Source organism: Trematomus bernacchii, unplaced genomic scaffold (genome assembly GCF_902827165.1).
Source record: "Trematomus bernacchii unplaced genomic scaffold, fTreBer1.1, whole genome shotgun sequence".
In the NCBI taxonomy this organism is placed as follows: Eukaryota; Metazoa; Chordata; class Actinopteri; order Perciformes; family Nototheniidae; genus Trematomus; species Trematomus bernacchii.
Window position 1 is genome coordinate 158,302 of NW_022987678.1, and position 14,199 is coordinate 172,500.

The 14,199-nt window shown below is 39.6% G+C and overlaps 1 protein-coding gene across 1 annotated transcript in view; it reads left to right on the plus strand.

Annotated features, from left to right (window-relative positions):
* The window catches only part of LOC117487633 (protein FAM184A-like), a 181,859-nt gene that overhangs the window by 62,510 nt on the left and 105,150 nt on the right, over positions 1 to 14,199 (plus strand). Inside the window, 5 exon segments of the mRNA XM_034136266.1 lie at positions 2,131 to 2,250; positions 5,531 to 5,689; positions 9,548 to 9,787; positions 10,003 to 10,086; positions 11,055 to 11,306. Of these exon segments, the coding sequence (XP_033992157.1) occupies positions 2,131 to 2,250; positions 5,531 to 5,689; positions 9,548 to 9,787; positions 10,003 to 10,086; positions 11,055 to 11,306 (855 nt within the window).

Sequence of the window (14,199 nt, forward strand, 5' to 3'; positions counted from 1 at the left end):
ACGCCCCTCTGAGAGACATTTGGTTAAAAAGAACACAATGGTGCTCTAGGAGGAGATTCAGGTGATAAGGGGGGGGGGGGGTTACCTTGGTTGCTGATTGGCTAATGGTTACACAAGACAAAACATCGTTATGACATCATAAAGTGGCCAAAATCTGATCAGCTCATTTTCAGCTACATGTTGATGTATAAAAGACATGAACAAGTGGATTTTGCATAATAGGTCCCCTTAAGAATTTCCTCCACAAATTGGAATGTAAAAACGCAATTTCCGTCCCCTCTCTCTCTCGCTGCCTGTGAGGGGATCACGGCTCTGTCAGATTACTCTGGAAGGCTTCATGTATTTTTGGGACGGATTTAAAGGTCAATCTCACGCACAACAGTTAGCTTGTGTTATTTTTATCCCCAGCAATATGAGGCTTCAACTAATTCATAACTGTGCGCTAATCCTGGAAACATCCATGCATGCACTGCAAGGTTTTCACATCCCACGGCAGGCAGCTGTGTACCAGCTCCACACCACGGCTCATTTGAAATGCAAAAGCATTATAAAGATTATCATACGGCAGTAATTTGCATTTCTCTGCCTGCCTCATGCCCTCATTGCATTTGATCTGTAAGCTGAATCAATGTTTTAATAAATAATACATGTTAAGTGTGACAAGGGTTTCTATAGTGTTTGCCAACCGTAGTGAAATGACTGCTTTTGATTATACAGCTTCGCACAAATGCATTAATTAAGGAAGTTGGAATAGGGTGAGGCGATATGAAGAAAATCAAACACTTACATGTTGTCCGAATACCTCGATAACGATATTTAGATGATATTTCATTCATTTTCGCTGACATCAAATATTCACAATGTGGATTTAATTACTAAACGGGTAAAGGCAAATAATACAATCTTTGGAAAACAGTCTAGGACAGGGGTTTTCAAAGTGTGGGAAGGTGAGCCTCCCCTCAGAGAACATAAGAACAGCCGCGCCCCCCCTCCTAATTATTATTGCTATTATTATTATTATTATTATTATTGTTGTTGTTGCTATAATGCAGGGGTATTCAATTGCATTTCAAAGAGGTCCAGTCAGAGAAAACGCTGTCTCCTCTCTCACTTTAGGTAACTTCACTAAAAATTGATCCATGTTGCCGCTCGCATAAAGTTAGCTGAAGTTAACGAGCTAGATTTCACTGTTTCTCGTTATTTTTTTCTCTCGCTGCGCCTCCCCTGAAGCAAGCGCCCCCCCGGGGAGGCCCGCCTCACATTTGAAAACTGCTGGTCTAGTAGATTCATAACATTTCAAAAATGCAGTTTTAATATAGACTTTAAACCAAGAAAAAAGACAACAATAAGGATATCCAGAATCTTAAATGATATCTCATATCATGACAACAATTTAATATTGATTTATTGCCCAGCCTTACTTTGGAAGTGTTTTTTATGTATTAGTGCATACTCTAAATCTAAAGTACTGCACTAGGGCTGCAGGATTTGGGGAAAAAATCCGTAATTGCGAATATTTTGACTGATATTGCAAATGCCATTTGACTCATAATTTCTGCATCATTATCATTGAAAGATGTATTCAAAATGTTCATAGTTGGACAAAGATGTTTTATTACGTCTGTTGAGTATGATTTTTTGTTTGGGACATCTACATGTATGCAGCACAATAATCCATAACTCTAAATAATATTGACTCTCCACAACAAATAATGTGCCTCCAGCGATTTGAATATTGCACTCGTCCATATTGCGTTTTGATTAAACATTAATAAATTGTGCAGCCCTATCTATTGCACATAATTAGAACTTGTTATGATGGTTTCCAGTGATGGACTAAAGTGTAAATGGGTTTCTATGCAACAAAGAGCCCATTAAAAGGTATTGAGCATTAGCATCAATAACAACCTTGCTTTCATCTTCATATTTCCATTCCTCTCCTCTCCTGCTAAGATTTCTGCTGTTTTATTTTCAGTCTCTACTTTAATTCTCAGTCTGAATGTACGGGCCGCAGCAGGCGTCTCGTTTGAACCCGAGCAGTTGGTCTCCCATGGTTTTTAATACCGTAATAACTCCTGATTATGAACGTGTCTCACAGCTAATGGGTTCTTCCTCTCTTCTCCGCTGCAGGTTATCTATGCACTGAACACGAAAAACGACGAGCACGAGGCGGCCATCTCCACGCTGAAGGAGGCGCACGAAGAGGAGGTGCAGCAGATCCTCTCCGAGACCAGAGAGAAGATACTACAGGTCTTTACATTTAATGTAATTAATTCAAAGACACTGTCGTCTTATTTTATCATACATTATCAAGTTCATGTTTACTCAGTTATATCATCTGTCATTAGGTCATAAGAAAGGTCAGAATAGTTTACTTGCAGTACTAAATGTCAATATACAGTGAAAAAGGAAAAAAGAAACAGGATACCCTCAGTTTGAAGATATTTAAAGTAGAGTACAAATAGTTTGGTCGATTTAAACATTGGTATATCACGTTTTCAGATATTTTACAAAGTTTTAAAACAGTGTTACAATACTTGAAGTAGTCTTTAACAAGTCCTGAATTAAACGATTTAAGAAAAAGTCAAAAGTAGCATTACTCATTTACTCCAAAAATATTATTAACATTATTATTTGTATATCTATATACATATCTATTTAATCCTTCTTTTAATTATTTTAACTACTGTATATACTGCTTTTTAGTTTAGTTCTAACATAATTTATTATATATTTTTGTGGATTAATTGTGTTGTGTTCAAAAGCTGTTACCGTTCATGGTGTTCGCGTGTCAATTTTGACCCATGATTTATTTCAGTCCAAAACACAAAAAAAAAATGACTATCCTCCAATATTGTTTTAACTACATCATAACTAACTTATAATGCATTCATAACCGTACAATCCTGTTGTAATTTAATGTTATGGCCCGAAACACATTACACCACATATTGCACACGTGCATGTGTGTGTTCAGGTTCAAGTGTTAGTGTACATATTCTTTGAGAAAGGTGGAGTTCCCGTGGGGGGAGGGGCAGAGGGAGGGGAGACCAGGTGCATGTTGCGAAACATTATTGTTACAGTGGATGAAGGGGGTGGGGGAGGGGTGTCTAAAGTCAAAGATGAATCTTGATTGGGTCAAATTTGACCTCGAGTCACCCAAAACAATTCTGCTGGGTCTCCCCAGACCCCAACACCAAATTATACATTTTTTTTTTTAGAGACCTTCAGACTTGGCAAAGATTGTCCAAATCTGTTTTGTAGTGTTTATATAGCTGTTGTGGAGGATATCATGAAGCCTTGTTCCGATACAAAGAACTAGAGCGTAGTTATTATATAATTGTAACTTGAAACGGGTCACGGGAGACCCGAACACAACATAAGGGTTCAATCTGAATCCCACAAAACACTAAATGTATCACATGACTGTAGTTCAGCAATATGGTAAATGTGTGAAAAGTACCTCAAAATTGTTCTAAAGTGCAGTATGTGTGTAAACGTATCCTACTTTCTATCACTGGGTAAAAATGTGCATTAAGTTAAAAAATTAAAATGGAATGAGTCTCTGTTTCCAGGGAGGAATACGCATATTACAGCATTAGTTTAATAATGATTGAAAACTCATTATTTCTTTAGTAACTTCTTCAGGTTATTCTACAGGAGCGAGTGCAGCAAGAGAACCGTACTCTTTGGCATAATTAGGCTTTGAGTCAACTACTTATTTTAAAAGTGAAGTATGAGGCTCTTTAGAAATCAATCAATCAATCAATGTTTATTTATATAGCCCAATATCACAAATGTTACATTTGTCTCAGTGGACTTCCCAGTTTGTACAGAATATCAGTATGACAATACGACACCCTCTGTCCTTAGACCCTCACATCGTACAAGGAAACACTTCCAGAGAAATCCCACAGTTTAAAGGGGAACATGGGAGAAACCTCAGGGAGAGCAACAGAGGAGGGATCCCTCTCCCAGGACGGACAGACGTGCAATAGATGCCGTGTGTAAATCGAAGAGATAATACATTTACAACATAGGTAGACCAAATGTTTGGAAATGCATGTGTCTATAATAAGAAGATGAATCCACGAGGATGTCAACAATCCTGTGGGAGCCATCAGGGAAGTAGTATGATGAGAGTCAGGCAGGACCGCAGAGACAGGTTCAGCCACGACTCAGATCCAGAACTCAGGATAGAGGATCCAGGACTCAGATCAGGACTCAGGACTCAGGATCAGCCACGACTCAGGATCCCATCGTAGATAGACACCAAAAGAAATGTGGGGGGAAGCTGGGTTATTCGGAACATGAGAGTACACAGGTACAGACAGAGAGAAGGACAAAAGTAAGGTGTCGCCCAACAGTCTAAGCCTATGAAATGAACTCCACATGCAGAGTATCGCTGTATATATTTCACTCGTGTGTTTCTGAACACTATCACATAGCAGCGGATCCACTGAGAGCCGGAGACATCATCAATATTCACCAGCTGAACCTTAATTATTCAGCTCTATATGTCATGTCTCCTTATGGAAATGACTTACTTCCCTGACAGCAGTGTGACCAACTTTAAAGAGCTGAACGTATATATGGAGACATTTACTGTACATGCTATACTTCTCTGCAAGCTCGCAAGGCTTTGAATATCACTGAAATGACTTGAATCTAATTAAATCAAACTGTATTTATATTGCAGCTTTCATCCACATGAGGAAACAAAGTGCTTCACAAACCAGAAACAAAAAACTATTTTAAACAATACTAAACCCCCCTTTCCAGGTTATAAGTACAGTAACACATAGCTTTTCAATTAATAAACACCAACGGACAAAGTTTTCACTTTGCATTAGAATAAAATAGTAAATTAATAATTAATACAATTCAGTTGAAAGCCAAATATAAAAGAAGGGTCTTGAAGATGTGCATATTTCATCTTGTACATCTAACTTTCATTAAGTATCATAATTAGGGCTGCACAATCACTCAACATACAGTATACTGAAATGGTATTATGGTCTAGTGCAATATCCAAATTGCAGTAAAGGCCATATTTGGTAAAGATATCATTGTAAATGTATTGATTTCTGGCCTAAAATGGTTTTACAGTATAAAGAAACTCCTTGTTTGGCACAGATCCTTTAATAAAATCACATCAATAACATATTAAGGAGAATTCCCTATATAATCGCTAATCATATCCCTAATGCAATATCAGTCAAATCCAAATTGTGGAGCCCCTAACATGATGACCCATTCAATTAAAATGAAAGATGGTTGCCGAGGAGTCTTTCGTACTAAAACAAACTAAGATTTAATATTTTCTGTCGTGTTGCGTTGCTTAAAACCCCGACGCTTTTTTCACATCGCAACATTTAATATCTCTGCCCTTTCTTACAAACTACTGCATTTCACACTCCCATGATTGTGTATATGTGTATATATGTGTGTGTGTGTGTGTTTGTGTGTGTGTGTCGGTGCATATAAATCAGATGCAGATTCCAAATACTTTGCATGATTTGACCCACAGTACAAGAGTAAGATCAGCGATGAGATGGACCTGAAGAGGAGGATCCAGTCTCTGGAGGAATCCATGGAGCTGCACGAGAGGATGAAGAGGCAGGCCCTCGCCGAGTTCGAGAGCTACCGTCAGAGGGTGGAGGACATGCAGATCTGCACCGAGGCCCAGGTGTGTGTGTGTGTGTGTGTGTGTGTGTGTGTGTGTCTGTGTGTGTGCCCAGCATGAGGCTACAGATGTCACAGCTGCAGGTAATCTGTACTGATGTCTGTTTCTGTCTCCTGTTGTGAGCTTTAAAGAGTTTCTCCTTCCTGTCTGCATCACCACTCCGCGTGCGTGCGTGCGTGCGTGCGTGCGTGCGTGCGTCTGGACATTTAACTTGTTGCGCAGGAGCAGAAGTATTCAGTGTTTCTTTTTAGACAGAGGTTTGAAACCCTTTTGTTTACATTTATCCCACAAAATGCACCTCAGACGGCCAGTTCTCAAATATATTTAAAATCTGCTTCACCTCCAGCACGATGCCAATTTTTTTACAGAGCTAGATACAAATACTTTTCATTTTTCTAACTTTCTTTGTTTGCAAAGTCCTATAGAATTGAATGGAAATATTATTTGTATGCATATATTACTTACTTGGCTTTTTTCAAATCCCAGTCTGTCACCTCAAAATGCTTTACAGGCATACAAACTTAGAAAGTAAAACATTTGGAAATGCTTAGGGAATGTCTAGTATATGTACGGGTTACTGTATGAAGTGTGTTTGTACCTGAGACGACAGAGAGGATATCTGCAGGATGCATTTTCAAATTGTGGCGTTTTTGTTGTCTTTTCCAACAAAACGGCAAACCCTTGGGAGCCACTTCAATTACAATCTGCTGCTATTGAAGTGCTGTTATTGAATTTATGCTCAATATCGCCCAAAATAAACTGCCTCCTCCAGCTTTAACTTTGCTAACAATAGCAACAATACTGATTTGAACTCCCACTGATGGGGACATAACCATAAAGGAAAGTGACTGAGATACAAACTCACATTGTTCCCTGGTATTGTATAATTGAACACCTTGTTCTCCTACAGGAAGTGTCAGAGGAGTAGTGTGTTATTCCTCAGGAGAAGATACGGTGTAAACACTTACAACATACAAGACTGCTGTGTGTGTGTGTGTGTGTGTGTGTGTGTGTGTGTGTGTGGTGTGTGTGTGTGTGTGTGTGTGTGTGTGTGTGTGTGTGTGTGTGTGTGTGTGTGTGTGTGTGTGTGTGTGTGTGTGTGTGTGTGTGTGTGTGTGTGTGTGTGTGTGTGTGTGTGTGTGTGTGTGTGTGTGTGTGTGTGTGTGTGTGTGTGTGTGTGTGTGTGTGTGTGTGTGTGTGTGTGTGTGTGTGTGTGTGTGTGTGTGTGTTGTGTGTGTGTGTGTGGTGTGTGTGTGTGTGTGTGTGTGTGTGTGTGTGTGTGTGTGTGTGTGGTGGACATTGTAACAGATCGATACAGTAGCCGACATAATTGTATTGGATTTATTGTACAGAGGGTAGAGGAGCTGCAGCGATGTGTTCAGTACAAGAAAAAAGAGATGGGAAAATTGACAAGACTGAGGATTTTGAGTGACAATTAATGCAAGAACACGCACCCACACCTAGGTGTTTGTAGTAGTGTTGCAACAAAAGTTGTAACAGATCAATGTCAGCTTGTATATCTGCAACTTCATATATCATTAGCTTTGAGAAAAATCTGATTTAGTGTCAGGTTATTCGTACCATTTTTCCATTCATCTGAACATTTTTAACTTGTGTTTTCAGGTACAAATTGCCACTAATAGTAATTGCAAGTCGCTGATTTTGTAATTATCCGCTGCCTTCATAAATGAAACGCTAATTTCAGACCGTGCAGGCAAATTAAATGAAAGGCGTGAACTTGTTTATGTAAATCTGGCCCTGAGAGATGTTTATCATTTCTCACGCCTGCTTGTGAAAATGTGAATGTAGTGCCTCATGAAACTAAAGTCCACTTGTTTATATTAAGCAATTTGAAGCCTCTTTTTTACTCGGACAGGTGTAGTGCAGTGTGCAAATACAATGGCAGAGGCACAAGAATGGAAATGTGCCATAAAAAAAAGTAGTTAAAATTAAGGTAGTGTTGAATAAAACTAAACAAAACAGACAAGTGACTTTCCAGAGCCTCAGTACTCCCGTTATAGGACAGACAGAACCCCGAGTGCACACAATGTCATCCTCCAATGGTTTTATAGTCTTAACTGGGATCAATGGACAAGTTATAACAGTAATTCTTTATCCCACAAAGGTTGTAATCACTCTACAACAAATTATAATTGAAATGTTATTATGCTATTCATATCATTTTATTTTCCTGGAATGTTAAAGGTTACGTTTCTTTCCCAGCAGATGTGATTATCCAATGATTACTTAACAAATTATAATAATGACTTTACAACATGATATAACGATCCAATAATAACTTCACAAAATATAATAATCCCAATTTTATTATGATATTATCCATACATGTTTATGATCCTACAAAATGTAAAAGTAACGTTTCATTGGCTTGAAAAAAAAAAATGATGTGTTGATAGTTTTGTGGTTCCTACTAACAGTGTCTTTATCATGATCTTGCTCTTTGTATTTCCTTGTGTCATCTCTGGTTCCTTTTCCTGTCTTTGTGTTTTCCCGCCTTTTTGTGATTGTTTGTCCCGCCCTCATTCTCCCTCCCCTTGTGTTTGTGCCTGCCCTCTCCGGCTGTTGATGTGATGAGTTCAGTGTGTGTATAAATACCTGTCTTTACCACTGTTCTCTGTCATTAAAAAAATGTGTGGTTAGTTTTGATCTAACAAAATAAGAACAAATTGTGGATACGAATAAACATAAGAGAATGTTTGTGCATTTAAAGGTAGGGTAGGTAAGTTTGAGAAACCGGCTCGAGATCGCTAGAATTTGAAAATACACAACCGGAGAAAATCTGCCACTTCCTTACAGAGCCCCTCCTCCAACACACACGAACGCGCACATGACCAATGAGGGCACGAAATAAGTTTGTGCACAGATGGAAGGCTGACAGGCAGGTAGGCCATCCAGTTATTTTAGCCGGGCCGGCTCAGATGATTGGTCGTGCTTTTTACAGTACTACAGCTTCCACAGATGACATTTTTTAATGGATTTTTTGTCAAAGCACTTAAGATATTCATTGCTATCGGGATGTTAAGAGCATTCCATGGAATATAACAAAAAGTGTATCTCGAGCCGGTTTCTCAAACTTACCTACCCTACCTTTAAGGCTAGATGAACTTTATATGATGATTTTTCTTGTATTTGGACCAGAGGGCGCGTTAACCGAATATTTTCCGTCTATGACCGATTTCTTTTAACAATGACGGAAAAATCTGAAAGCAGTCCGTCATTTTGACAGATTAGAACAAACTCAGAACAGCGCCAAAGCTTCCCCGCAGCGAGACTCCGGTGTTATGCATGCCCTCCAAAAAGGAGATGATATAGTTTCCAACCCTAACTTTGCCGTACAAATCATTGAAATGTCTGTGAGTGCTTTAGCGTGCCCCCCCCCCCCCCCCCCCCGTCAGAGTTGTGTACAGACCGACGGGTAATAATGAATTGTGACAGACATTTCTAAAATGATGGGCAGCGAAAAAACTCTAGCGCAACCTCTGATTTGGACACTAATTTATAGTGCACTGTTCAAATGGTGGATTTCAGCAGACATGATGGCAGTCAGAAGGTCAAAATCTCCCAAACCTACATCACTAACAATCACTTACAAACCCAGGTATCCATCCTCCTCCCATCAGTTATTACTTTATGGTGTTCAGATCTTTAAGTAGAAAACACATGACATTTGTTACTTAAAATGTCTAATAAGTTGTTCGCCTGTTCAGTCCTTTCATGTCTTTTATACTATATACCAAGTTCACTAATGTTTCAAGGAAGCCGTTTTGTCAAATACCATCTGTGGGATAGATGACAATTGTGTATTTAAATATGATTGTCATATTCCCGTCCCTCCCTCAGCACACGCAGCGGGTGGTGTCCATGTCCCGGGAGGTGGAGGAGATGCGGCGGTCCTTCGAGGAGAAGCTGCGGACGTTCGGCTCGGCGCAGACGCAGTTTGAGCAGGAGAAGAAGGCGGCTCTGGAGGAGCTGAAGGGCCAGCACCGGCAGGAGGTCCAGGAGCTCCTGCGCAGCCACCAGAGCCAGAACGCTGACTACAGCAAGGACCAGGAGAAACTGGTGCAGCTGCACAAAGCCGAGGTGAAACAATAACTGATCCAAAGTGCAAATCACTACCATTTAATCAGCTTAAATTAACTTTAAATATGTTCATGTTTTTGTTTTTCATTATTACTAATACAGTTATGATTTATTTTTCTTAATCTGTGTGTAATGTGTGTAAAACACAACAGAGTGGAGAGAGAAATATCCCTGTGAGGGATTAATAAAGTATGTCTTCTTCTTCTTCCTCTCAGGTGGACTCCCTGACGGAGCGCGTGGAGGAGCTCAAACAGGACAAGAAGAGACTGGTGGAGGAGTACGAGGCCAAACTCAGCAAGGTACAGTACTGAGTATTACGTTCTTATTATATCTATGCAGTGATCAAAACAGGTATATTTGTATAAAGAAATATAAATGCATGATAGTAGAGTCTGTCCTGCACGCTATATTAAATGGTAAACCTCAGTAAATGTGTTTTCTAATTCAAAATCAGTGAGAGAGTCACCTGTAATAACTTGCATCGATTACAAAAAAGCCACACTTCAAAGGTGAAAAATGCTCTGAGTAATGGTTAAAAAATAACTGAGATTATATTTATTGGAAGCGTTTTGTTGACATGGATGAAAGTGGAGGCTGTGATCTGCAGACGGTGTACAGCGGGAGCACAACGGCTGCATTTAGAAGCTATTCATTTCAATAAAAAGCGCTCCTCTCTCCGACAGTGACGCTGTCAGCCAAGACATCTTGGCCCCAGCTCTTTCACTCGCGTTGATTATTTTCGCATGAGATTGCATTTTGATGAGAAAGCTTTTCATCCGTCCAAAATGTTTTCCAATTGAATGCCCAGTTTATAATAGAGAGGGAAATGTCTAAACACAGATAGTCGGTATCCGTGCTATTTGCTTTATCAGAATCAGAATCCCTTTAGTAGTCCCACAGATTGGGGGACATGTACATTGTTACAGCAGAAAAGAGCCAAAGACAGCTTAGAAGCATGCATACAAAAGTATTAAAGATTACAAAAAATACAATAAAAGGTTACACAATTTACAAAATACACATCCTGTAACAGTTCTGAGGATTTAGCAGCCAGGTGTATATTGCACAGTTTTTAACGGCATATATATAAATATTGAGAAAGCTTTTCATCCGTCCAAAATGTTTTCCAATTGAATGCCCAGTTTATAATGAAGAGGGAAATGTCAAAACACAGATAGTCGGTATCCGTGCTATTTGCTTTATTTGTCATACCTCTGAAAATCTGATTGAATTAAGTTGTTTCCTCACACCTGTCTCTCGTCTCCAGTCTCAGGCGTTTTACGAGCGCGAGCTGGAGGCCATGAAGAGGACTCAGCAGCTGACGGCCGACAACCTGTTGGCATGGAAACGCACCGAGAGCGAGCTGCGGCGGGAGTTTCAGACTCAGGAGGCGGCGCTGCAGAAAACGCTCGGGAAGCTGAGGGTGGAGCTGGCCCGCGTCACGGATGAAGCGCGGGAAAACCGGGAGAAATCCCACAAACTGCAATCGTCCCTGCACAACGCCGAGAGCAACGTCAAGGTGAGTTTAAACTCAAAACAGGGATTCTTTCATGGAGACACGTGCTGTTGCTTTCTGTATGTGCGCTTTAACCTGTTAAACCCCATGCCCCCGCCCCCAACAATATTTACGAAACTCTGTCTCAGGGCTTCTTAACATTTAACAACCTATGAATGCGTCATACCCACTTAACGGGAAGAAACTCAGCTAACTGACGATATGAACCATTTTTACCGAATCAAAACACAACTCTAACGTCGAATTAGCACTAAGCGAAAGAATGCTAATGCACTTAACTCACGGTAGAAATATGTTATACTTCATCGGATCTGTACAAACAATATATCATATGAAAGCTGAGATTCCACAGATTCCAATGGTATAAGTATCATCACTGTGCGACCAGAACTCACCGCAGCGAAGGCAAAACCAGACAACACACAACTTAGCTTTACGGGGCCAAAACGGCAAATACGTCTTACCTTTGCTGTTTTCTGATCAAAAGTTGTGTTCAATGGCATTAAAACACATATAAACGCTGCTGAAGGTTAATCCAATGTGTCTGTGTCACTTTGAAATGATTATTTATGTCAATAAGAGTAGTTTTCATATATTACATTACATGACATGTCACTTGTTAGACGCTTTTATCCAAAGCGACTTACATACTCAATGCTGTGGGCAATCCCCACAGGAGCAATTTGGGGTGAAGTGTCTCAGGGACACAACGACATGCTGACTGCAGTGGGGTTTGAACCTGTGACCCCCTGATCCCAACACCAAGGCTCTACTGTGCCACACGCCTCCCGTATATATAGCTGTATGAGAGCTACGAGAGCTGTAACCCAGCTTCCGGTTTTGGGCTTGCTGGCTGCGCATCACTCATTCACCAATGGGTAATGTTTAGATGGATTTAGGAACTTCCCCTCGATTCTATTGGCTCTAACGGTTCAAAAGAGGTGTCAATCACCAAAATCAAACGATGGGTTCCAGAGATATGGAAAATGCACCCAAATGACCCCAGAAGTGTTTTTTTTTTTTAAATATCTCTAAAAAGGTCAAATGTCACTTGTTTTGCATTAATCTTGATACAGGGTACTTATTATATGTTGTACTTTGGATTCCTAAAGCTTTTAGTCTACTAACCCATCATTCAAGGGTGGTTTTCACTATAAGTAATGGGGTTTTTTTTTGACGGAAATTATAATGTACATTTTTTTATTATGTTCAATCTGAATTTACTTTAAAATAAAAACAGCTATATTGATTCTGACATCCAACTCACAGGTGTATCATTACTTTGAGAAAAAAGATTATTAATTTACCCCTTTTAGAAGTGAAGTTATAGTCATTTGTTCTGGGAATGTCATTTTCGAGCCTGAAACCTGAAAAACAGGCTCAGGGCTAGACAGGATAGGGAGGGAGATTGCAAAAGTACTAGAACATCCTGTAATTTAATGAAATAAAGTCTAGGATTGGTTTAATTACTCTATTGAGTTTTATTCTGAATTTGTATTGACAGCTTGCAAAATGTGTCCTCTGTCATAGAGGATGAAATGGTTGGATAAGATATATTGGACAATGGGATACAAAAATAAATAAATGGGTAACAGTTTGGTGAACTTAATCTGTACAGTGAATTCTGAACACCAGACTATCAAATTAAACTATCTATTTCTCACATTTACACCTTAAATATCCAGCTTTTTTTTAACTTAAAAATCTGCATATACAGTATTATAATTCAGAACATATCATAGTAGACCTCAAGCATGCTTTGAGAACTTTATTCATCTCATAAATCAAAAATATTTGTTGAATTTCAACCATTACAGACAATAAATATTTATGTTCATTCATGTAACACTAGTACGTTATGAATATGGGAGAGTGGGACCCCTTTATGTTTGTGTATTGCACATTTGCAAAACACACACACTAGCGGACACACATCCCAGCCACCAGCTTCAACTCCATTCTGCAAAAATAAAAACTTTTAACATGCAATTAAACGTAACACTACGCCAACAAAGGCAAAGAAGAGGCAGATGGCAAGCAAGAAAAACAAGACTGCAACTGTGCACGATGTAAAATATTCAAAAGCATAATTTTGGCACTAATTTGGCCATTTTTGCAATTTGCATTTTGTGCAAATATACCAATTCCGTTTTTTCCACTTTCTGAGCTCTGCAAGGCTTTTGGAAGAAGACTAACAGGATATTATCTCTAGCGTTAAAAATAAAGTTGACATGTGCTTGGGGGATAAGTGGAAGTAGGTCTGTGTTGTTGTTATGATATGCTGTGTGAAATTATCTCTGATTGCTCAGAAGACAGCGAGGGTCCCCATTCTCAGCGATACTGGGAATATGATCAAGGTCAGCAGTGGTTGCTGTGCCTGGAGTTAATAATCTCACTCGTTTTCAGAGCAATTAACTGTAACCCAGATAAAGAACTAGCAACAGAGAGAAAGATGGCAGTTCCTCTAGATTCTCTCATATGAGGTAGAAAAAACAGAAATCAGAGAGCAGGAACAATTTCATTTAGCTTTTTAATGAGTTGTGATTACAAACCCAGTCCATAAACATATATTTTAAAGGGGACCTATCATGCAAAATGCACTTTGTGATGTCTTTTATACATAAATAATATGTGTCCCCGGTGTGTCGGGGAACTCACGCAGCGTCAGAAAATAAAACCCTCTCTCTTTTCCTCCGTACCCAAATCTTTTAAAAACGGGGGCTACAACGAGCGGATACAGATTCCATCCGAGGGTGACGCTCCGCCTACAAACGGACCGCAATCGTTATCAAAAAAGTCTTCCGTCCACACGCAACAGGCCACCAGAAACCGTGTCCGTTCACACGAGACCGCTCGAAAAGCGGCTGGAGACGCTGTAGTACATTTGCCAGGCCTG